The sequence below is a fragment of the Condylura cristata genome, unplaced genomic scaffold (genome assembly GCF_000260355.1).
Source record: "Condylura cristata isolate star-nosed mole 26May11 unplaced genomic scaffold, ConCri1.0 scaffold00001, whole genome shotgun sequence".
NCBI classification, from domain to species: Eukaryota; Metazoa; Chordata; class Mammalia; order Eulipotyphla; family Talpidae; genus Condylura; species Condylura cristata.
In genome coordinates, this window is record NW_004567102.1 from 72,313,510 (window position 1) to 72,338,916 (window position 25,407).

General features: G+C 40.0%; 2 protein-coding genes across 5 annotated transcripts in view; one reads left to right on the forward strand and one right to left on the reverse strand.

Annotated features, from left to right (window-relative positions):
* The window catches only part of ECT2L (epithelial cell transforming 2 like), a 54,047-nt gene extending 35,047 nt beyond the window's left edge, over positions 1–19,000 (forward strand). Inside the window, exons 13-21 of the mRNA XM_004674128.2 lie at positions 453–539; positions 3,668–3,882; positions 4,974–5,121; positions 6,915–6,988; positions 7,089–7,245; positions 8,332–8,397; positions 9,915–10,003; positions 17,616–17,788; positions 18,808–19,000. Of these exons, the coding sequence (XP_004674185.2) occupies positions 453–539; positions 3,668–3,882; positions 4,974–5,121; positions 6,915–6,988; positions 7,089–7,245; positions 8,332–8,397; positions 9,915–10,003; positions 17,616–17,788; positions 18,808–18,947 (1,149 nt within the window). The 3' untranslated portion in view covers positions 18,948–19,000. The remainder of the gene's footprint in view (positions 1–452; positions 540–3,667; positions 3,883–4,973; positions 5,122–6,914; positions 6,989–7,088; positions 7,246–8,331; positions 8,398–9,914; positions 10,004–17,615; positions 17,789–18,807) is intronic.
* A 2,116-nt stretch (positions 19,001–21,116) lies between these two features.
* REPS1 (RALBP1 associated Eps domain containing 1) overlaps positions 21,117–25,407 on the reverse strand; it is a 40,972-nt gene continuing 36,681 nt past the window's right edge. For 3 of the 4 annotated variants that reach the window (XM_004673894.2, XM_012722930.1, XM_004673895.2), the window contains 3 exons: positions 24,267–24,415; positions 23,235–23,340; positions 21,123–21,388 (listed from right to left, as the gene is read on the reverse strand). In XM_004673894.2, the coding sequence (XP_004673951.1) occupies positions 21,320–21,388; positions 23,235–23,340; positions 24,267–24,415 (324 nt within the window). In that variant the 3' untranslated portion in view covers positions 21,123–21,319. Of the gene's footprint in view, positions 21,389–23,234; positions 23,341–24,266; positions 24,416–25,407 lie in introns of all 4 variants that reach the window. The other variant, XM_012722928.1, reaches the window with a different exon arrangement.

A 25,407-nucleotide genomic window follows, 5' to 3' on the forward strand; every position in this document is an offset into this window, starting at 1 on the left:
GGAATGGTTTCTGACACATTTCTGTTAGGTGACAAAGGAGAGAATTTTATAATGTGTTGTGAGGCTTTTCTTCTGGCATCTTAAAAAATAACCTAGTTGTCAACTGACAAGTGACAGAGCAGAGCTAAGGTGAAGCCCATCCCCCAGGAATGTGTGTGTTTCTTAGCTGTTAATAGCTGTATCACTCCCCTGGCACCCGGGGAAATAGGAGCTGCCTTGAATTTAGCAGCTTATATATAATGTAGTTACTAGGAAGCTAAAGGTTTATTTTTAAACATAAAATCTAATTTGAGAGAAGCATCAAATTGGTCAAGGGCCAAATTCGCTGTGTCCAGAGAGCGCTGTGATGAGGGCTGGAGGCAGATAGCTACAGTCTCCTGTGCAGTGTGGACCGAGTGCTCAGCGATGCCAAGGCGGGCCTCCAAGTAACCCAGCCTGCATTTAATCCTCAGGAAAGAAGTGTGCTAGACGACAATCCTCAGGACACAAAGTCAAGTCTCAGCAAAAATGATCCAACTGTTGAGGTGCTGGTTAAGCTGGTAAGCTAATTACTACACAGGTGTTTTTCATTTGCTTTGCTCCTGACAAAAACAAAACAAAACAAAACAAAGCAAAGCAAACAAAACCTCCTTCTGTCTTTATTCTGGTTAGCTTTTCTTTTTCCTTGACAGTTTCCCTGGGGGAAGGGAAGTCCCACATAAAATTCTAGGAGTCCAGCTGGTAGATGTTTCTTTTGAATAAGCCCTGGACTGGAAAGAAATTGCACCAAGAGGATGGAAGTGTGGTGTCTTGGGAGCAAGAGCAAGCGCCAGTCTTTTCTAACATGATGCACGAATGACAGGGATGAAATGGTTCATGGGCATAAAGGTTCAGTTTCTCACCGACCCACCAAGTTATGGCCTGACTGCAACCATCAAGCATCATCAGTGTAACTTTGAGGGCTCTGTCTTTCGGTTTAGGAAGCTAGGGCCTGGAGCGACTTGTTTCTGTCCCACCAGAGTTGCACAGCATGCTTGCACAAGCGTGTATTTCTTCAAGGCACATGCGTGCTTGTTATCATATTTCATTCTCAGAATCCTGTAAGATAGAGATGAGTAAGTTTATACATTATCCATTTTAAAGTTATTTGTTTCTTTAGTAATATAATAGTTTATTTTGACACCATTTTGTGCCTTTTTCCATCTCAGTTGTAATCCCTGTGACATTATACATTTTATACAATAGGAACTAAAGAGAAAAGTTAAATGACCTCTCTAAGATCAAAGAATGATCAGAAAGAGACTTGAATTCTGAGCCAGCAGCACGAGCCGCAGACTTTCCCTGCAGATGGTGCTGGGCCTGGCAGACATGAACACCTGTTCACTCCCAAATCCACCTCAGGATTCCCCAGTGGAGGGTACTTACCTGGTACAGTTGAAAGGGATGGTGTCTGATCCAATTATTTTTTATAAAGATTTATTTATTTATGCACAAAGGATGGGGTATAGCCACAGGTGCAGGGGGGAAGAGAGACAGAGTGGGGAGCAGAACAGGTGGAGCTACTGAAATACTCTGCTGAGGGGAGCAGCAGGTGAGACAGGAGAGGTCTGCTGCACCATGTGGGTCACCTCCTTGGTGGGGGATTGAACTTGTGCTGCAGTGGCTGCAGATAGCTTCATAGTGCTAAGCTTCGGCCTGTTAGCCACCAGGGAGGGCCCTCTCAGCCAGTTATTGGTAATAATACTTGATAGTGGTTTTAAGACAAGAATCAAAGATTTTTACAACTCAAACTTTATGTCAAAATGAGAACATATGTTCATTAGCTCCAATTTTTTGCATATATATTTAATATGGGCTGCATGTTAACTGCCAAGTCAGCCTCTGGGATTCAGATGTGTTTTCTAAGTTCATTATATGTCATTTTCTAGGCGTTATATAACCATTATGTACAGACTGTATTTGAAAAATAAAATTTAAGTTACCAAAGTTGTATACTATTTCAAATGAACTGAGTATTCAGATTTTTCTCTTGAATTAATTTTTTCCATTTGAGTTTAATTTAGTTAGTGAAACTGTGGTTTGACTTATTTTGGGTAAAGATCACATAACATCACACTGAGTATTATCAGACTTAATTTGAGATAGTGCTGGGTAAGCTTAGGGCTGGAGGCAAAAGAGGAAATTATGTTTTAAAGTATTAATAGTTCGACTTTCAAATGCATGAAAGTAATAAATGTATTACTTTTTACACTTAAAAGATGAAATATAATTGTTTTCATTGTAGAGGCACTCATTTCTCAACTTTTAAATATACTCATAAAAGAAAAAGAATTTCTCAGTCCCAATAATGAAAATTAATTCCTCCATATATAAACTTACACACATAATAGGGTATGGAACTTCTTTACATCATTGTATGATTTTTCCCTTTGCATTAAAAAATGAAACAGAACTGGGTCCTCCCTGGTGGTGCAACAGGTTAAAGTATAGCACTATGAAGCAATCCACAGCCACTGCAACACGAGCTGGATTCCCAGCCCAGGAGGTGAACCCCATGGCACAGCAGACCTCTCCTGTCTCCCCGCTGCTCCCTTCAGCAGTATATTTTAGTCAGTCTGCCAGTCTGCCTGTTCTGCTCCCCACTCTGTCTCTGGTGAACCTCTCACTGCCCCACCCACACCTCTGGCCTGTTCCCCAGTTCTTGTATACACAAATAAATAAATCTTAAAAAAAAAAAAGTGAAACAGAACTTTTAAATATAGAAAACATGGGACATTTGGCAATGGGCCTACACAGAGAGATGGGGTCACAGACCCTAAATACAGAAAAAAAGCATGGACTTCAGTGTTCCATCATATGTGAGTGGGAAACAAATTAATGAGAGGGCTAGCTCATTTCAGTTCTTTTGTCTGATAATCAAAACAATAATCACTACTATGAAGAAAAAATAGAAAGAACACACAACAGTGGACAACCCAAAGGCTTTCTCACTAGATGGTCACCTCCATGAAGACAGGCCTCTGTGCCTCATCATTGGATAGCCAAAAACTAACCCCTGATGCTGAATGTGTATTCTCATGGGAAGATAAAGAAAATTAGTCTCCATTTGTCCTTCTGGGACCAAAGGTTGAAGTCTGTTAAAGTTCTCAGCATCAGGCTGCCTGATGTGGGGAGCAAGTTGGTGATCCTGGATCAAGTGATGGTCAGCAGGGTCTGCCTTGGGGGTTTCCACCTACCCAGCCTATGACAAATCAGGAAGGGGTTCACAGAGCCGCTACCAGGCTGGGTGATATTGCCACTCCTTTCCCCCCAGCTTTAAGGTTTTTTTTTTTGTTTTTTTTTTTTTTAAGATTTAACTTTTTATGCATATAAGAACGAGGTACAGGCAAGAAGCATGAGGTGGGGGTGAGATGATTCACCAAAGACAGAGTAGAGAACAGAACAGGCAGATCTACTGAAATACACAATTGAGGGAGCAGCTGGTGAGACAGGAGAGATCTGCTGTGCCATGTGGGTCAGTTCCTTGGCCAGGGATTGAACTCGTGCTGCAGTGGCTGTGGACAGCTTCGTAGTGCTGCACTTTAACCCCTTGTACCACCTGGAAAGTCTGCTTTCACACATTTTTGAGCCCGTAAGCCTGGGAAGAGTCCTTGTGATTTTCCTAGGAGTTCTTAATGCTTTTCTATAGGAGAGGAAACTCCAGATGGACACAGCCGACAGGCGAACTGGAGTTGCCAGGGAACTCTTACAGAGCGAGAGAGAATATGTGCAGATGCTGGAAATCGTGAGAGATGTTTACGTAACACCACTGAAAGCAGCATTGTCATCAAACAGAGCAATTTTGAGTGCTGCTAATATCCAGATCACTTTCTCTGATATTCTACGCATTTTAAGTCTCAACAGGTAAGCCCTGCATATAGCAATCTTTTAAATATTCATTATCAGGTGGGAAGAACCACACTCAATTGTTTTAAAAGCTATATAGAGACTTTGTCATTTTTTGCTTCTGATGATCTCATGGACAACTCTTGCCACTGGGCTGTGACCAGCAGTGACAATTCTCAGGGACTTAGCTCATCCTAAGCCATGGAGTAGGAGTGGTGCTCCAGGTCCTTGGGTCTCTGCAGGCCTGCCCTCTGATGGACTGGCCCGCCCCAGAAGTACACGTCCACCGCCACACCCACAGCTCCTGCACCCCGCCGTCCCTCCCAAACAGGTTCCGGGGAGCAGCCACAGTTGCATGTCAGAGAAGTATTCTGGATATTCAGTATCTTGTTCACACAAAAGGCCATGGGAAGAAGAGCCGCTCGTAGCCCTGCTTAATGGGCAGTGTTCAGTTGAGCAATGGGAATGAAACCAAAGGGTTTAATAGGATTAAGTGATGAGGGTGCTTTGTGTAGGCTGGGAGTCAGCGCAACAACAGTATGTGTCAAGTTTATAGCACTGGCAGACAAAAGTGTTCACTTGCACTGCTGGTAATGTAAGACAAGTCGAGCCTGTGCTTCTTGGACAGTAATTTCTAGGTAACTCGGAACAAGTCCCTGACCCTCAGTGAGCCCCACTGTCTACAAAGTAGAGCAATTGAGTTTGGCCTCTTCTCATTTGTACCTCAGGTCCTCAGAGAAATGGCGGGCGGAGGTGTATGCAGACAGGGCTCGACGCAGGAGCACCCTGCTCTGGCCTGTGAAAAACCTTCACCCACCCATGGGATGGGTGATGAGGGGATGGGCACGTGAGGGAGGCCAGCTGGCTCGCTGACTCCTGGAATTAAGGTGAAGAAGAGGGTATCTGTCACAGTCGGCCCCCTCCTCACGTCCCAGCAACTCTGTCCCTGTCACATCAGAAGGGTTCTACGTGGAGACAAACCATTTGACGAGAGCACCACCACGGATGGCTGGGCGGACCCAGGCTGCATTCATGCCAATGAATTTATTTTTTCACTTTTTAGATTACCACTGACCAATATTTCACCATCATGCTTTTCTATTTTACAGGCAGTTTCTAAATCACCTGAGAGACAGACTACAGGAATGGGGTCCAGCTCAGTGTGTGGGGGAAATATTCACCAAGTTTGGAAGGCAGTTGAACACATACACCAATTTCTTCAACAATTACCCTGTTGTTCTGAAAACTATTGAGAAGGTAAATGACTGAATTCCTATCCAGGCATTCATCAGAGCTTGTGAGCATGAAAGGAAGTTCTGTGTGTGACCCAAAGGGCTGGAACTAACAGGGGAGGTTTCTTCTCAGCTTGTAGTGTCAGATCTCCAGCTCACTGTGAGCTACTTGGATGTATCTCCCGATATATTGAATTGGATGTCACTGGGAGCTAACACAGAGCTTGACAGGAGCAGGGCGCAGGAGCTGGCTGTTGGGCTGAACTCATCCTCATATAAACAGCCAGACTTTCCTCAGCCCCTGATAGTCTGTGGCTCAGGCACACAAAAATATTGTCAGGTGGAAGCACAAACATGAGCTCTGAGTTCATTCAGTCACTGCAGTCCTTTGTGGTCTTGACAAGTTCAGCTTTCTTAGGGAGAAAAGGAAGAAACAATTCACATTTCTTAGAATAAGGCCGCTCAATTTGTGAGACCTTCCTGGGAAATGAGGACTATCTTCTATTCCTTACTGAGTCCATTAGAAACCACTTTCCCTCTGTGCCATATTCGGGGAGCAGGAATATTCAACTGCCTCTGTATCACTTGCTTCTCTTCTTGGGATCTCTTCTGAGAATAGCAAGATCCTCCTTTCTTCTCTCCCTGAGTTGCATTGGCAGGTAGCAGAAGAGGCCACCTTGTGAGGTGTGGCACTGCCAGGGACACTGTATCCACCTTGCTGTCTGCATGGAGGCCCAGGGCCTGTGCGAATGAGGCAACTTCAACCAATCACGTTTTCCACCAGATTCCCCCCACCTCTGGGTGGAGAACAAGAGCTACTGGAGATCAAGAGTCTCCCAGGGTCCTATTTCCTTTCTGTGCCTCAAATAACTGATCATATTTCTGATTCATTGTGACAAGAACTGGAGCAAAGTATCATATTATCAGAAGCAAATTGGTGCCCATATTGTATGGATAATAATAATCTATTTCACTAGCACAGGGTGTGTAAGTACATATACAGTAAACATTTGTGATAAGTGTTATTGAAATCAGTGAATGCTAACATTAGTATTACTGGCACCTTTTAGGCATGTTTGGGGGAAAATGAGGGTACTTTTTAGCTAATGGTGATGGATGAATACATTTTTAAACAGATATTAAGTAGGGGGTGAATCGATGAGTTAATGGTGGTGGGTGGACACTGGATTTTTGGTGGACACTACAATGAAGGAAGCAGAGGTGTTGAAATATAAAGCTGTACACACAAAACTTTTTCAATATTGTGAATCACTGTCACCTCAGGGAAAAAACCTCTCTCACAATAATAGCAATTAAGTTCAGTGGATCCCTTTATAATGTTATTGTGGAAAAAGGGTTTGCCAGCAGTATTATAGGTAAATATTATTAGAAGTTTTTTGTACTAAGGAAATTTTGCTGTGTGACAGGGTGACTTAATGGATAGAATTGTTCCTCCTCATCAAAAGAATTAGGTAAAATAGGCACAAAAAGACTGAGGTTCAGAGCAGTTAAAATAACTGGACAAGAACACAAAGGATTACATAGAATTAGATTAAAATTTTAAATTGAAACCAGGCAACCTTGCTTGCAAAGACAATTTTCATTTGTCTATACTGATTAAGTTCAGTGAATAGCCTTAGGCCTGTGGTCTAAATAATACACTATTTAGTATATTAGTAAGCACCAATAGTACTCACAATACTGACTTGAGGTAATGTTACTTGAGGTAACACTCCCTGGAGTGTTTCTGAGCTCACTCAGTTTGCTGGGGAGCACTGTCCTATTGAGCAAAGCTTTGACAATATGCTCACCTTTCAGAACAGGGAGATGATACCGTCATTCCGTGCTTTCTTGAAGAGACACGATAAGACCATAGCTACCAAGATGCTGAGGTAAGTAGCGAGGGAGAGAGAGCGCAGCTGGCACTACCCAAGGACAGTGCATTCTGTGACCTTCAGAAAGACACTGGGGTCCCTTCTCTGCCTCATACAGCCTGCCGGAGCTGCTTTTATACCCATCCCGAAGATTCGAGGAGTATCTTAATCTTCTCTATGCTCTGAGGCTTCATACTCCTGCAGAACATATTGACCGTGGGGACTTGACAACTGCAATTGACCAGATCAAAAAATATAAAGGTTATATAGACCAGGTTGGTTGCTTTGAAGAATGTGTGTCCTTTTAAAAAAGATCAAATTGTTTTCATGACACTCGAACTCAAAGACATGCCTTCTCCTCTTGTGATGTTCTTTACTTCCACCATTGAGCTCAGTGACTCTGGGTACAGGGAAACATAAGCCAAACAACACGAGACAAACTGTTTCCAGATATGAGAATAATAAGCGTTTACCAACATGCAAGTCTGAAGACCAGGTGGGGTATTTGGATTGGCTTTTCTAGAAAACATAAAGGAAAAAACCCAAAATATAAAATCCTTTGTTTCTGAAAGAAGTTGATTAGTCAGTTTTCCTTCCTTGGTAAACACAGCAGAACAGAGCTGTGTGGAGCAAAGCGCTGTGGCTGTGAAGGCGTCAGCAGTGGCCCGTGAGTCCAGCATGGGCCCCCGGGCTGCGTATAAATTCACACATGGAGCTTTTTAGTATAGTCGGATGTCACCTTGTGGGGCAACAGTGTTGACTGCGGCGCTGGTGAGGGAGAGAGACTCAGAGCCCACGTGGAGCAGTGAGACGCCTGGAGGGGACACATGGGGGTGTGATGTGCAGCCCCACCCACAGGCAGCCTCGTATTGGTTGGGATTGGGCACAAGGTGCGGGAAGTACTAGGGAGAGTTCCCATGTGGGTGATGGGATCCGGGATGCAAGCTGGGGTGGCCTGACCAGGGGCCATTGCCTGGGGGGCTCCATTATTCCTGCCAGGCCAAGCGTGTTATCTCTATTCTAATATCTGCCTGCTGTTTCAGCAGACACTGGTTTCCCAGTATGTTCCTCGCTGGGACTTTTGCTCTTGGCGAGAGGCCCCTGCCTGCCCCTACCTGCCCCTACCCCTAGCTGACAAGCAGGCGCTCTGGGCCTTAGGACAATATTCTCAGAGCAAAGGGGACTGAGGACCCCCCAGACGGATCACATGCTTTGTTTTAAAGCATTGTGTACAGAAGATGAAGATTTTAATTATAGCTAATGAAATATGGAACTGTAAATCAAGTGCTATAAGAAATCTATTTCTTTTCAATATAAAAATCGCACAATTTTACTTTACCTAAAGTCATATTGTTTTCTAGGTGAGACATCACGCCAGTATGAAAGCCCAGCTGTCAGACATACAGAGTGTCATCTGGGGGTGTCCTGTACGTATTCTGCTTACTTTATCTCATGCTATGTAACTTCAAGTCACTGGCCATGGGGACATCCAGATGTCGTTCAGCTAACATCTGTTGAGTGTCTGCGCTGTGCCAGGTGCTGCCAAGCATCCCATTTTATATCCTTGTTATCCTCTTCTCATACAGCGGAGATGCTGTATGAGAAGAGGCACAAGTGGGCTTGACCCCATCCCATAACCCTCCTGCAGTCTGAACTCATTGCTTGCGGCTTCTGTGACCTGCCTTGAGGAAAGGGGCTGTGTCTTCCATTTCTTTACCTCTCCCTGCACATGGTACCTGGGACAGGACTCGGTGCACTAAGGGAAGTCCTTTGTTTGCTACTGGCCACCAGTAGCTACTATTCTACCTTCTCTCTGCTTTGCCTGCCACATAGTGACCAAGCTCCACAGATCTACTCCGAACTCCCAGTAACACTGGCTTCTCATCACACATTTGTGCTTTACTCAGGATCCTTTTGTGGAAGTTGCCTTCCTTTCCTGCTCTTCTGGATAAACTGCTATTTATCCTTCAAAAATCCCATTATCTTCCTTGTAGTATTTCCCCAACATCTCCAGCTATGAGTTGCATCTTCCTAGGTGTTGTGCAGCATCTAATACGTTGCCATCACACTTAATTGCAATGCTTTCTTCATCAGACTGGGACCTCCCTGAGGAGCCATGGCTGAATTATCTTCGGCAATAGGTAGATCATAGATCAACACATGAACATATTCAATGGAAGTATCTGTGGATCTTATAATTTGCTCAAATTGGGGAGGCAAGATGAATGTTTTGTCAGAATTTTGATCTTTACATTTTAATAGGGGAAGAGAAGTGTGGTGAAGCCCCAACGCTTAGAATTCATAGAGTCCATGAACTTGATCTCTGGGTCACTGTTCATACCAAGTGAGCATATCCCTACTGAGATCAGTATAAGAACCTGATCTCTTAATTTATAACAATTTACTCATTTTCTTTTCTTGATAGATCACTTCTTACCCACCCCACCCCACTTTTTAAAAAAAAGTTATTTATGCATACCACAGCTTGGGTATAGGCCAGAGGCGTGGGGAGCAGATCTGATGGATCTACTGAAATACACTGCTGAGAGGAGCAGCGGGTGAGACAGAGAGGTCTGCTGTGCCATGTGGGTCACCCCCGGGGTGGGGATGGAACTTGTTCTGCAATGGCTGCTGAGAGCTTCATAGTGCTGAGACTTAACCCCTTGTGCCCCCAGCGAGACCGCCCACCCCACTTTTTGATCTTACAAATAAAGCAACGAGTTCAGTAGTTTTAAAAATTAGGTCATACACACAGAGTTTTTATTTCAACTCTGGTTTTTTAGAGAAAACATGTTTTATAAACAATGAAAACATCCACTTTTTCATAACTGAACTGAGTTTTACTCCATAACTATATATTCCGGCATATAAAACCTTTTCTGTAATAGTGAAACTTTTTATTTTCTAAAAATTGTATTTCTAATTTTTTTTTTTAATTTCACAGACTTTATCAGAAGTCAGTAGATATCTTATTAGGACCCAAGATGTAGCCCAACTTCATTGTTGTGACAAGGATATATGTTTCTCTTTAAGGTAAACGCTTAACTACACTACAGCTACGATTATGCCTTACTCATCTTTGTTCCTGGTGTCCATAACCAAGTCTGACATGTTGTGGGTTATGGCAGATCTTGGTGTGGAGCTGAAAAGTTATTCCAATACCCTCTGAGATAATGGTACTTTATCACCTATTCCAGGCAGTTACTGGGTAGAAAGCGAGAAAATACATTGTTTCTGCCACGACCACAAACTACATTAGCAGGAATTCTGCAGATTGGCTATTTTCCTACAGGGAGGAGACCCAGGTGTTACCGGATATGACACCATTGATCTCAATTATAAGAAAGAGAAACCCAGTTCAGTGTCTACAAGAAGTTATTGAAGTCAGCAGTAAGTCTCACCATAAAACCATGATTAGGTTGAAATATCACCATGTCTGGAGTGCAGTACTCACTGTAAGAACAGAACAGAACAGAAGATGGGAGAGTGCCAGTTTCCATAAGCCAGTATCCCCTTTTCTCTTTTAGAACCAAGTGGGCACATTTTTTTTTTTCTGTAAAGGGTCAGTTGATAAATATTCTAGCTCTGGCTGGCTAAATGATCTCTGTGTCAACTACCTAGCTTTGCATTGTAGCAAAAAAGCAGCTAGAAAAAACACACATTGCATAACAAAGAATACACTTTTTATAAATAATACATCAATGACCATGGCTGTGTTCCAATATGAGTTTATTTACCAGAACAAATGGTGGAGCCTTAGTTTGCTTTAGAAAATTGTTGCCAAATTATGTTCTCAAAATTAATGCTAAAGGTGACAACTTCACAAATAGAACCAAATGGAGATGAATTAACTGTTAATTTGTCCAACTGCAAAAAGAGAGAAATAAAAATTGTCTTGTCTGTTATTGGAATGAATATGTTAGTGAAATACTTCCAAAAGCATAGGAGGGGGGTAGTTGAAAGAAGGAAATCCCCTCCACCCTGTCTCCACGTAGAGTGGATCTGAAATGAAATTCAGATTACACAATTGTTGATTTCTCATCGTGGCTTTATTTCATTTTGTTGTTTTGGACCAGTAGCAATAGAAAAAAATCTACAATGATAGACAAAAACTAGTGACTAAACCAGCAATTCTAAACACACTTGTGTAGTAGGAACTGTGCTAGGAATTGCTTCCATGTTGGAGAATTAGAATTGCCTTCAGGTATTCATTGTAAAGCACTTTTGCTTTCTTTATGTATGTCTGAGTTTCCTACATCTCTGATTTTCCTTCTTTCTGAAGAACCTCTTTTACCAGTCCTTGCTAGGGTGGTCTACTGGTAAATCATTCCCTCTATTTTTGTTTGAGAGAATATTTCTCCACCACTTCTGAGGGATTTTGCTGGTATAGAATTCTAGGTTAGGGGAATTTTTCTTTCAACATTTTCTCATTCATTCTCTTCTGCATGGTTTCTGAAGAGAACTCCAGTATAATTAAAAAAAATTTTTTAGAAAGTTATTTATGTATACAGAACTGAGGTACAGACTAGAGGTGCAGGGGCGGTGAGAGGATTCACCAGAGACAGAGTGGGGAGCAGAACAGATAGACTGATGAAATACACTGCTGAGGGGAGCAGCAAGAAAGTGGGTCAAAGAGACCTGCCTCGCAATGTGGGCCACCTCCTCACTGCCAGGATCAAACTTGCTCTGAAGTACTGCAGTGAGTTTCTCAGCATTGCACTTCAACCTGTTGCGCTACCAGGGAATGCCCACCAATATAATTCTTGTCTCACTGTAGGTAAGGGAATGGTTTTGCTGTCCAGGTTCTTTGAAGATTTTTTTCTTTGTTTCTGATTTATTGGAGTTTCAATGTGATATGTATAGATATTTTTTTTTTTTTTTTGGTATTAATCCTGTTCGGTGATCTGTAAGTCATTATTACTTTAGACCTAAGCTTTTTCTTTTTTCTTCTCCATTGATAATCCCACTAGACATGTGTTACACCTTCTGTAATTGTCCCACATTTCTTGAATATCCTGCTTCTTCCATTTTTTTCCCAGTCGTATTTCTCTTTTCTTTATAGTTCCCTAAGTTTTTATTGCTATGTCTTCCAGCTCGCTGATTCTGTCTCTCAAAGGCTTTACACACTTCTCGTAAAATGTTGATTCCTTGTATTTTTACTTCTTAGTTTCCATCACTTTTTATCTTACCTGCTTATTTATCTTTTTTAAAGATTTATTTATTTATGCATACAAGAACTGGGGTACAGGCCAGAGGTACAAGGGGTTGAGAGTATTCACCAGAGACAGAGTGGGGAGCAGAACAGGCAGATCAACTAAGTACACACTGCTGAGGGGAGCAGTAGGTGGGTCAGGAGAGGTCTGCCATGCCAGGTGGGTCACCTCCCTGGCCAGGAATTGATCTTGTGCTGCAGTGGCTGTGGATAGCTTTACAGTGCTGCACCATGACCTATTGTGCCACCAGGGAGGGCCCATTATATCTTACCTATTTATAATTCCATGTTCACTTTTCCCATTAGTGTTCTTCTTTATCACAGTTACTTTAATTTCTTGATCTGATAATTCCATATTGACTCTGGTTCTGATGCTTGTCTTAATTTGTCTTTTCAATTACATGCCTCATAATTTTTTGTTGAAACCAGACATGATGTATTGGTTTAAAGTAACTGGAGTAAATAGGCCTGTAGTGTGAGGTTTGTTTCACTGGTTAGATGTTAGCCTGTGTTTACCGTTATTGTGGTGTCGGAGGCCACAATTTTCTCAAGTGTCCTTATTTGTGTCTCACCCCTTTCCTTTATCAAATCCTTAAATCTGCTCTGAACCTCCCCCCCCCCCCAATGTGGGGGATTCCCACTGATGTGGTTTTAAGACTGTGAGAGGAGTCCTAACATTAAGGCGCATAGTTTAGTGCGTGCTCCTGAGCTGCGACCTTCACAAGTGCTCCTCAGCTTTTTATTTTTCTCCCAAGCATGGTGGGAAGGCCAGAGGGAGCTGGGGTTGGGTGTTTCCCCTCCCTAGTGTTTGCCCAGTTCTGGTATATTCCCTTGAGGGGTGCCCTTTGTTAAGCCCAGAAATCTCTGTGTGTTTCAAATTTCTTTTTCCCTCCCCATGGGAAAAAATGAAGGGATTTTTCTTAGCTCTTCACAGTAAAACCCTGGAACACCCAAGTTTTAAATGCATACAAGTGCGGGGGTAGGGGGTTGATTCCCTGAGGCTAAGCCTCTGGAGTTTTTAAATCTCTTAAAACTACCTCACACCCAGTTTCTACTAATTAGTCAGTTATCAAAGAAATAGTCTTACTGTTGCTGGCTCAAGTTTCTGAGTCCAGTAAATTATCTGTATCTCCAGCCTGGTTGTTTACTTTGTGATGGATCTGAGTATCCAGCTTCTTTTTTGTTATGTGAACAGAGGTGATGCCTTTCAAGTGCTTTACACGCGCAACCAGAAAAAGCCTACATTTACTAGAATTTAGACCTCTTTCTTCACTATTTCAACAGAGTACACTTGAGATTTTGAGGACAATGGGGGAGTACTGATTACTTTATATCCTAATTATGAGGTACACATATTTAAATAGGCACTATCAATGATTTGTCAAACAATTAACACCATTTTATATAATATGTGAAAGTAAAACAGCACATATTCCAAAAGGTAGAGTATTTAGCCTGTAATCTTGTTTCTGTCATTTTAGAAAGTCACGTAAAACTCAACAACAAATACCATTCCCATAATTCCCACCAGAGGTTAATATTTAGCGGAACTCTGCTCGGTGAGTCAAGTGGGACTGCAACCATGTTCTTTCTGCATGGGAATGCGAACTCAAGTTATCTAATGGGACTAATAAAAGCTGGTCTGGAACTCAACACTAGGTCTCAGCGCTCTCTTCACTGATAACCCAGCAGGTGGAAAGATGAAACAAGCCTTCTTCATCAACTCCCCAAGTAGCCAAGAAATTACTAATAAAGAAGATCTGTAACACAGAAATATTTGCTCTATAAATGAAAACATTTTCTCTGGGCTAGAGATGAGGTCATAGCATCATTTCAGAGCCAGGACATTTGGAGGCATTTGTCCCTCTGTGGATAAAGCACACCAATTTTAGTTTATTTAGTTTTTATAATATTGTTACCTGGGTCCTCGTGTGTTGTAGTTTTTTCAGAAATACCAATTTGATTTCTGTGACTGTGGACATGCTGACTTTTAGTATTTGTGTCTTTGCAATGGGGTCTTGCCAACGGTATAAAAATGGAGCCACTGAAACTGGAGAGGCATGTACTTGTCAGCAGATGGAGCCTTTGCTCCTCAGGCTCCAGGGCCCCTAGTGGGAAGCCCTGCTACACTGCCCCCAGTGCTATGTCAACTTCAAGCTTCCCCGAAGGGATCTACGGTAATTTCCAGGGGTAACTGCTGCCGGGGAAAGGAAGTACCCAGACTTATTAGGGACAATGAATTCTGTGGGAGTTGGCTCTTAGCCTGCATCCATGTGTCAGAGCATGAACATCTAGGGCTAGGTGATGTTTGGCTTTGATCTTCACAGAACCAGTGGCCTGCTGTTGTTCATGTCAAAAGTTGTGTTTAGAATATTCCTTTTGAAGATTTATTTGTAGAAGTTGGGTTCTTCTTTTGGACTGGCTAATGTCAACACCACCTCTAGAATGGCATTAAAAGTTTTAACTATAGACCTGTCCTATTTTGCTGAGTCATTGAACCTACTTGTGAATAAGCAAGGAAATCCTATCCAAGTCCAGGGGGAAAGTCTACCCTTTGAACTGATTCATTTGAATGTGTCTGTGACTTTCTGAAACCTGAGGATTCAGTTTCTACTTCAACTGCTCCATTATGACAATAGGAAAGGTGAATGGTTTGTCTTTGCATATGTGGAGAAATTGCTACTTTTTAAAAAATAGTCTGGTGTTTTCGTTTTTTGGTAGACAATTGTTGGAGATCTTGAAGGCTTCAATTTAGTAAATGGATTTTGAAAAGTTTTCTAAATAAAACTCAGATTTATATGTATTTTAAATAGCCCTCTCCTAGCAGCTTCAGATAACAGAAGCTTCTTTGTGTGTTTATCTGTCCTGCTTCTGTCCTCAGATTACAAGTGACCTCAACTCCAGGCTCCGGTTAATGTGCCTGTTCCTGCCCTTGTCTCTGCCAACAACCACCAGGTCCAAGTGGGTCACAAAACTGGGATTCACTTTTGTTTACCTCCATTCTCAGTGTTGTCTCTTCCAAAGGAAAAAAAACCGAACATGTTTACCAAAGCCAGCAACCCTTTCAAAGCCACCTGGTAGTCACATTCCCTGATAATGCAGATAAACAGCCAAGTTTATGACAGCCTTAAACATTTCCTAAACTGTTATGCTAGAAGTGCGTGCCAAAGTGATATTGCCAAGGAAAGGGGAAGAATGTGGGTGCAGTCCTCTGCCTTGTTAAACGGGCATTTATCACTTATAGCGCATCATACTTGAAGTGCATGTCTTTTATGCTTCCTCTCTATCCCTAGTTCCATATACTAGATTGTTACCAGAAAATTCTGTTTTATTTTTTACAAGAGATCAGCTTATTTCTTACAAGATGCCAGAAAATGTGAAGCACCCCGCTCTTTCTACCCTAAGTCATAACCATGGAGCAGGGAAATGGAAGAGGGAAGAGCTGGCCCCAAGGTCGTGTGAGCACCGCATACCACATGCTCGCTGTCCACAGGCCACCACAATCTGCACTTTCAAACACTCCAAATAGCTGAACCTGCAGCTCAGCACTGTTTAAAATGTTTGTCTCCCTGATCTAACCCTTGGCCAGCAAATAGGCACAGCTGTGACTAATAAATGACGTAAGTGCCTCACTATTCAGTGTGTGGCCTGCGTGGCAGCGTTACCAGAGCGCTTATTCGAAATTCAGTTCAGGTGACTCTGGTTGTCCTAAGAATTTACATCTTAGCAGAATTTCCAGGTAATGCAGATGTCCATTAACACCTATATTATGTGTAAATCAGGACATTTATCAAATAAAGTGGATTCAAATGTGATTTATACAGCTTTAATGGAGGACAATCTTTGAAAAAATACAGCAAACTTCCAAGCAATTCTAACCTCAGAAAGCCTGATAAAAATAAGAGCATATGTAAAGAATTTGTTTACAAGGATCAATTTATTCCAACATTGCTCACACTCACAATAAAGACCAAATGAAAGGCTGAGAGAGGGAGAAGCCAGGAGAGACTCATCTCTAAACGGAACAAATGTCCACCAAAAGGGAATACCCAACAAAAGCCAAGAGTTGGATAACGGAGGGTCCACCCCAACCGTAAATGACATACCAGTCAGCTCAAACTCATTTCCATTGCTAAGTGAGAACAAGAGAAGTGTGAATATTACCATTTTTGTAAAGCAATGGCAACCAATTTACAAATAGATATGCATATATGTACATGTGTGTGAGTAGCTGACTTAGTTAAAAATAAAGGGAAAGACAGTACCAGTTCAGTGCTGTCTACCTTAAGTAGAGGGTGGAGTAAGCTAAGCAAAAGTGAAATGAAGAAAGTACACCAAAAAAGGGCAACAGTATGATATTAACACTTATGTAAAGCTATATGTGGACTTAAACTTGGTATTGAAACATTGAACAGAGATGGTGAAGACAAAAATCAGCAAGTTGACTACTTTTCTGAATTTCGAGGGTTGTTTGATGCTTCAAGAACAAACTTTGGCTACCCTCTATCAAATACCAAGCTTTTACCTTGGGGTGGGGTGCATCTTCCCCTAGTTCCTTGCTACCATCACCTGATGCCGGAGTACACAGAAACCTGTATCCAGGTTCCCACAATGCAAAAGCAGCGTGAGAACTGATGGTGGTTGAGGAAAATCTTATCCATCTATAACTTCGCTCAGTTACCATGGTAGCAACGGTAGTGAAAATGAAGAGCCAACCTTCTAACCTTTTCTTACTGATGATCTAGATGTATCTATCCATTTCCCGCCAATCAAAATGAGAAATTTTCCTGTTTTATGCTTAGCCAAGTACAATGCTTTTCTTGACCTTATGCCATATTGGTTCTGGTTTCCCCTCCCCATCTGTAAACTTTGAAGATGAAACAAAACACAAACTTATATTATCGCCAAATACAAAAATACCAAGCGTGACATTAGCTTAAAGATTGTTTTAGGCCCTCCCTGGTGGTACAACTGGTTAGGAGGCAGCATTGCAAGCTGGCCACAGCTGCTTCAGTGTGAGTTGCATCCCCTGCCCTGGAGGTGACTCACATGGCACAGCAGTATACTTCGCAGATCTGCCTGTTCTGCTCCCACTGTTTCTGGTGAAGCCTCTCACTGCCCCTGCACCTCTGGCCTGTACCCCAGTTCTGTATGCATAAATAAAGTTTTACCATCTTTCATGTCCTAAGATAAGTGCAACATTGCTTCTCCCTACATGGATAGAATACTCATCTAGTGGGCAAGCTCAAACCATCCACTACCCACAGTACTGGTCTGAGATACACAAGAAGGTATCTTTACACAAGTAGGAAACTGCTCCCAGAACTTGAATGAGCCTTCCCAGGGGGCAAAAGTCTCAATTATTGGCTTGTGTGAGAGCACACACCGACACACGTGCTCCTTCTAAAACTGCTTCTGCTCCATCTTACACAGGCTCTATGAACATACGCAAGACCTCAGTCTTTTCCTCTTCAACGATGCCCTGCTTATTTCCAGTCGAAGCACATCTCATACCCCATTTGAAAGAAGTTCAAAATCAACCTACCAGTTCATTGCATCAGTAGCCCTTCATAGTTTACTCATTGAAGATATTCCAGATTCCAAGTGTATGTATGCTTTTCCTTCTAAGAGTTAAGTACCTTTACAAATGTATTATATAATGCTCATTGACAATTAACATGGAAATGTAGGAATAAACCTAGAACTATAATTGGCTCATTTGCAAATAATACCTCCAGTATTAGGATTTCATTAATGTCATCTTTCATCCAGCGCCTCTGAAACATGGCAAAGCCTGCTGGCATTGTCAGACACGCACTCTATAGACATTAGGAACATCTTTCCAAAATACAGCTACGTCAGTTCTTTGAAGCTGTGTTCTTAAGTGTGACACTATAATGTTCATGGTATAGATCTTTCCTGTATTTGTTAGGTCAAATAATCTGAATGACGCATTTCATTCCAGCATTTTTCACTGTAGAGGCAGGAGTTAAGGTTAAAACTGGAACCAAGATCTCACTGGAGGAACTAATCTAAAGACAGCTGCTCCTTAGTAACTTCACTTTAAAACCTTAGCCTGAAATTAGGGACCAAGTATAGGAATATTTCCAGAGGATAAACTCAGGTATAATGGGTTAGTTACCTATAACCATTTGGAATAGTATTCGAAATACCTTTTCAGCTCCCCTTAGTCATCTATGTGTGATGTCAAAACACTTTTATGTAACCCATAGATTGTGGACATTCTGTTAAATGGTTTAATTCTGTCATTGGCCCTCACATCAGGATTATCCATGTCTAGTTTTCAGCATCTCTATCTAGAATGACTATTAATAATAATCATTACTGATTCCAACTCCTCCTGGAGTAGTCAAGACAAGGAATTCAAGAACACTGTGTGAACTATCAGTCTTTTAAAGTAATTGCTAAATTATAACTAAATAATGCAATATAAGTGCACAATTATCTTAGATTATGTTTGAATTATTCAGTAATTGAAGTTATATTCTAAACTGGGTATTTGAACTAAATAAAATTAAAAACAACAGCCAATTCTTATAATTAAAAATACTCTTTTTGACTGTTACCTGCAATATTTATTAGTGTACCTTAAATGTTTTCACAGATATCAAGAATGCATTTATTCTTCAAGGTCCAAAACGTGAATGGATTTGTGCCACAGAGGTTGAGGATGATAAATTCCTCTGGCTGTCAGTACTCCAAAATGCCATCAAAAGTAGTATGGAGAAATACGCCTGGACTTGAAAACAGTGAGATGCCAGCTCTCCCTGGCAGAGACATACAGTATGTGTTCTGTTCCGAAGAGCCTGTAAGGGACAGGATGATCTGTCATGTATGATGAGAATGGATGAACTAGGATGATCTGTAAAGTTCCTCCTAACCTTTCAACTTTATCTCTGTTCAACTACATAAAAGTTCTCTGGTGGTCTAGTGGTTAGGTTTCGCTGCTCTCAACTACATAAAAGTATAGTGAGAAATATCTTAGCCCCCAAATTTAAACCACTTCTCTGGGTAGTTATTTTTCATGGACATTGTAATTTAACCTGATGAAACCTAAGATATAAATAAGTATATTATGCATTAAGTTTTGTCTTGTGAGCCAATGAAAAATAAAATCAGAATAAAGTTTCTTACATGACTGGGATAGAAATAATATAATTTGATGGTGATTTACTAGTCACCTTTAACATTTTCATAAAATACTCATTTAAAAAATATTGGCCCTCCCTGGTGGCGCAGCGGGTTAAAGCACTGCAACGAGAAGCTAAAGCCACTTCCACATGAATACCATACCCGCCTACCCCGGAGGTGCCCAGATGGCGTGGCAGACCTCTCCTGCCCCGCCGCTGCTCCCCTCAGCAGTGTACTTCGTTGATCTGCCTGTTCTGCTCCCCACTCTGTCTCTGGTGAAGCCTCTCACCACCCCTGAGCCTCTGGCCTGTACCCCAGTTCTGTATGTACAAATATATTTTAAAAAAAAAAATATTAAGTGTATTTTTGGGGAGAGGATTAGAACTGCACTACTACCAAGTAGTAAAAGATTTTCTGTAATTTTTAAGTGCTCTTTGATTACAAAATAACCTTAAAGAAGTATATGACATTGTTAAATTAGTAGGCTACTTGGGGAAAAAAATTTTTTTAAGTGGGAATGCAAGATTATGCAGCTGAGTAAAAATGAAAAAATTTACAGTTGTTTTAAAATAGAAACTGCATGATGTTCAGAAGCTTTTGGGGTCTTCAGTCTTTATTCATAACCTGCTAGCACTTGGAAACTTTAGCTGATGTACGTAGTAGTAATACTTTTACTTAATGTGAGATAGAGCATGACTCTTGGAAGCCTTGGTTGTCAGTTCCTTTTGACTTCAAATTCTCTTATAAAATCTACTAATACAGTCTGGGACTCTGAACTTGGATATTTTAAATATTTTCTTCTTTAAAAAATGCAGGTAAATTAAAATATTGTGCTGTTTATTCATGTAAAACCACCGTTGATTATGTTATGACCTCACCATGCAGTCTGAAATCTATGACCCCATAGACAGAATCCATCATAAAGGATTATATATGTTTGTTAGTCAGCTATACATGCATATTTACAAATATGATCAAAATATGTATTAACATTACATAAAACAAATTTGAAGAGGGGATACTGAGTAAAGCATAATTCAAAAACGCTTTGTTAATGGGGAAAAAATCTATCTACAAGACAAAAGAATGAGTGACAAGACAGCCGAAGGTAAACTAGAAATCTTAAGGAATTTCCATTTATTCTATAAATAATATTCTCAGAAGTTTAAAATATTATTTGAAAATAAATCTCTGTAGAGATTGATCTAAGCTTCTTAGAGTTAAGCACATGAAGCATGCCAAGAATGATGTTTTCAAGTGAGACAATACTTAACTCTGGGGTTCTGACACTTTCCATCCACTACTAGGGGACAAGAAAGAAATGGCTGTTTTCCTACAACCACTGAATTAAAATTTCACACACAAAAAAATCAAGTCACTAGTGAAACTGATCAAATTTTCAGAAGGAAAATAACTGACCCTGAGTTGACATGAAGAAGTCTGAAAAATATCACCTGCCTGCTAAAGAACAGTGACTCATGTAAAGATTATGGTTACAGAATCCCCATCTAATATACTCCTTTTCAATAAAAATTAAGTAGGAAACTCATTTGGGGGATTTTTTTCATAGAAAAAATATAGATGCTTTTTATAAATCATGAAACATAAAAGACAAATAGATAATTAATTTTGTCCTCCTTTGCAAAGAATTTTGAATCTGTGCTTGAGACATCAACGAGAAGCCCAGGTGTGAGGTTTTGGCCTCACAGCACGATGAATCAATGTGCACTCCTGACGCTCTGGAATAGCAAGGGTGGACTGTGCCAACAAACACAATGTACCCTCCAGAAAAAGTCATCCTGACCCTTTTATTGTTGAAATTAAAAAATAAAAGATACTTAAATACAATGGTGAACATATAGGGCAAAACAGAATCATAAAATTTAATGATGAATTAAGCAGTGAGCTGATGTTTGGGTCTCCAAATTGGCTTTGAACCCAAAACCACTTAAAAATAGTTATGTTCACAGTTAACGGCAATTGGCTTATAGATGAGAGAATGGTCGAAGTTGTTCCAGTTGAACTTCCAGGGAAATTCTCTCTTCAAGAACATCCTGAAAAAAGACAAGAAGCCCAAGTTGTTTTTCAAAGATTATAAAAAAAGAAAAGCTTATTAAAAACAGCCCTGCACCAAGAAAACAATTTAAATTTGTGGAGAAGACAAAGGATATCTATTCTTATTTTTAAAAGGGTAATTGACTTAGAAGGTAGTTTCTTTGTATGTGTGTATTATCAAAAAGATCTTAATTAAACCTTTATTTTATTACATGCATTAGGTGAATACAAAAAAAATTTTTTTGGTCTATTTATTAAAAAAGCCAGTCTTTGCAAATGATGGCTATAAATACATAAACTTTGCTGGAGCCCAGACCCCTGCAGTAACTCCAGGTAGGCCTGTCAACAGATTCTTTTCCCCTGGTGACTATATCTGGCCATAGCAAATCCCAAATCTCATGCTGAGTTTCAGTTTCACAAACAAACAACAAACAAACTAACTTACTTTACAATAAGAATTCCAATCATTTCAGTGTTTTCAGATAGCCACCAAATTCTAATTTACTTTTCCTTTTTTTTCTACTAACAGTATGGTATTTTAACAGAAATTCTTCAATTTAGGACCATACTTCTTTTTTGTTCTTGGAGAAAAATAATTTTAAAAAGACTCATATATTTCTTCTATGGTTTTCTCTAGCTCTAAGAGCTAGAAAAACACCCATTAACTAGATTTTCATCTTATAGATTGTTCTTATAAACAAATTTACAATCTTTCAAATGTTTCAAATATCTTCGATTGAGGATTTATACAAGAATGTCATTCATTCAACAGACATTTATCAAATGCATACCATCTGCTAGGTTATGTGGCTAGAGACATGGTGGTCACACATTTATCCAGAATTGTTCGAATTTACCCAGAAAGTCTTGGATGAAATATTAACCTATCTTTTATTCTTTTCCCTCAAAAGTGTCTTGGCCTAGACAATATGTTATATAGTCACCCTAAACAGAAATGATTGTTTTATCCACAATGAGTTCAGTTTAATAGGGCACAGAGATAAACATGCCATGAACCATGAATAATAATTTTAAGAGAGTGTAGATAAAAGATAAGAACAAATGTTATAGGAATAAACTGACTCTACCAATCATTTTACGTTATCTATCGACTCCTCTCATTTTTTTGTGGTGTGTATAACCCTGGCAGTCACAAGGGGGTTAACAGTCCAGGAGCAGCGCCATCCCCTGGAAGCTTATTAAAAATACAGATTTCTCAGGCCCTACTCCATCACTACTTATGAATCACTGTTTGCATTTTCACACAATCCCAGGTTAACTGTGTATACATAAAGGTTTGAGAACTACTAGTTTAGAAGCCATGAGTGCTCAATAATGTTGGTGAATAATGCGGCTCTGACTTTAATTTTTATTCATAGGAATTCAAAGAAATAATAATATCTCTTCCAAATGCAAGGTGATCTAAATTACTCCCATCCCTTCTTTCAGACCTATTTAAGTCCCTATTATAGTATTTGAGTTGTCTTTGACAAAAGCATAAGCTAAAAATACTCAAATCATCTCAGAATTAAATAGTGTAGAGAGTCATGCATGTATGTGATCCTGGAGGTACCTGAACTCGCTTATTTTATCTCTTAGTTTTCTTTATGAAAAGGAACCTTATAGGAACAGTGATGCTTTATTATAAATAGATTGAGGCAATGCATATCAAAATTGAGTAGAAAAGTTCCTCTTACCATTAAGATTCAAAAGCTTACAAAGATTTTACATTTTTCTTGCTATACAGAAATTTTCACATAAGACTAAAACTGCTTAATGACCTCTAAATTCCTGTTCAACTTACATGCTGTGAGTCCATGGGAATTCCCACAGAAATTACATTACCTTTAATTGTTGTTGCAATTCACTATTTAATCTGGCCAAAACGGTGTTGGTTTCCTTATTGCGTCGAATTGATGCCTGAATGGCTTTCTTATCTTTCCCAACAGATCTATGATGATAAAGAGAGCAAAAAACCGGGACTTTCATTTTTTTATCTTTAAATTCTTTAAAAGTTTTAAATTCTCTCCATTTGTCCCTGATCTATTTTTAAATCCAGAAAGAAGAGACAGTCTTTTGTCTTCTCTTTGCTCAGCATCAATGGGGAACATAGTATATAAACTATGTCATTGTCATTGTTGTTTTAATGATTCTTCTTTAGTAGAATCATTAAATCTAGTTTGAATCTAAAGGAAGAATCTGCAGATTTGCCATTAATGGTCAGTAGCAATTAACAGTAAATATATTAGGCTAAACAGTCTATACAGTTTCCAATGTAAATTTTGTTTTTGTTTATTTTCTCTTTTTCAGTCTTTTTCTCTTCTTCTTCTTTTTTTTAATTTAAAAGTTCATTTACTCCTGAGTAAAATGCATCCGTGCAGCTCAACTTTTGGCATCCCAAAAATGATTCATTTATGTTCAGTCATGTCAAAAACTTTCTGAGCTTACCCTTACCTCTTAGATACCTATCTCTCAGTGACTGTTCTCTTCTGCTGTTCACAAAAATTTAAAAGCCACTCGTAGCTCAAAGACCTTACAAGAATGGGCAGAATGCAGTCATCAGCTATAGCCTGCCAACTTCTAATCTAGAGCCATCAGTTAGATGATCAGTGTTATTTGACACTATTAATTTTTAAAAGTCTGCTATAGGGTTTGCAATAAACTATTAAAGTAAAACAGGAATTAAACTTAATAGAAGGGGAAAAGGTGTGAAGAATATTCCTCCTACTCATAAGGAAGCTCTCAAAAAAGAACAGCTACCAACCACTGCCCAATTAAAGAACTAGTCTGACCATAATTTCTTTCAGTTTGGTATTTTTAAATTGCTTTGATTTTTGTGCTTAGTAATTAAATGTATTTAGCAATTACTTCGATTACCTAGGAATAGAAGGTTGTGATGCAAGAACAGCAGCTAAGACACCTGTCTTTTGTGTATGTTCATCGACTTCTGGCCTTAATTCATCTTCTGATTTTAATCTCCTTCGAACAGGTTTAGGTGGTGGAGCAAGAGGTGTCGTGCCTTTGCTCTGCAAGACAGGAATTCCACTGATAATGAACATTTTTTGAAGACATTCATGGTTAGTCAGCACTCTGCCAACATCATTTGCTTTCTTTAAGCTGCTTTCTCTTGAAAATTAAATCACTTTTCCTACTTTAAAACAAGTTATAGGTGGCAACAGGTAACTTAAATTACAATGGGAAGAATATTATTAGCCAACATCACAACTGTGAATAAACTTACCACACCATTTTTTTTTGTTTGTTTGTTTTTTAAAGATTTATTTATTTGTGCATACAGAACTGGGGTACAGGCCAGAGGCTCAGGGGCAATGAGAGGCTTCACCAGAGACAGAGTGGGGAACAGAACAGGCAGACTGACTAAGTACATTGCTGAGGGGAGCAGTGGGTGGGTCAGGAGAGGTCTGCCGCACCTTGTGGTCACCTCCGGGCAGGCGGGAATTGAACTCATGAGAAAGTGGCTTTAGAGTCTCAGTGCTGTGCTTTAACTCACTGCACCACCAGGGAGGGCCCCCCAACCACACAATTTTTAAAAAAATGGAAACATAAACTCCTTGAGGCATGAGTCTGATTCAAGAGTGTAAAACCCAGTTAAACATCAACACAATACATACTCAATGCATAAAATGGGTTCAATAAATAAGAAAGGAGGCCTCTAGAACCACGCATTCTTTCCATAATAGAATTTCCTACTCAAAAATACTAAGATATACTATCTTAATGAATAAACATATAAGGAAGTCGAAATCTAGGCGGTTTTTAGACTCATTAAGATGCACTTAATCCTGAAAATGAGCGGACATTTTGTTGGAAATGATGAATCTGCAGCAAGGGAATCAAATATAGCCTTTTTGATATTTACTGTAACTTAAAATGACCTGTTAATAAATAAAAACAATAGTCAATTATTTTGGTTGAATGCTGTTTTAAATTTGCTGTTGTGAGATGACAAAAATAAAATTCAGTTAAACACATGCGATTTCAATAACTACTGTAAATA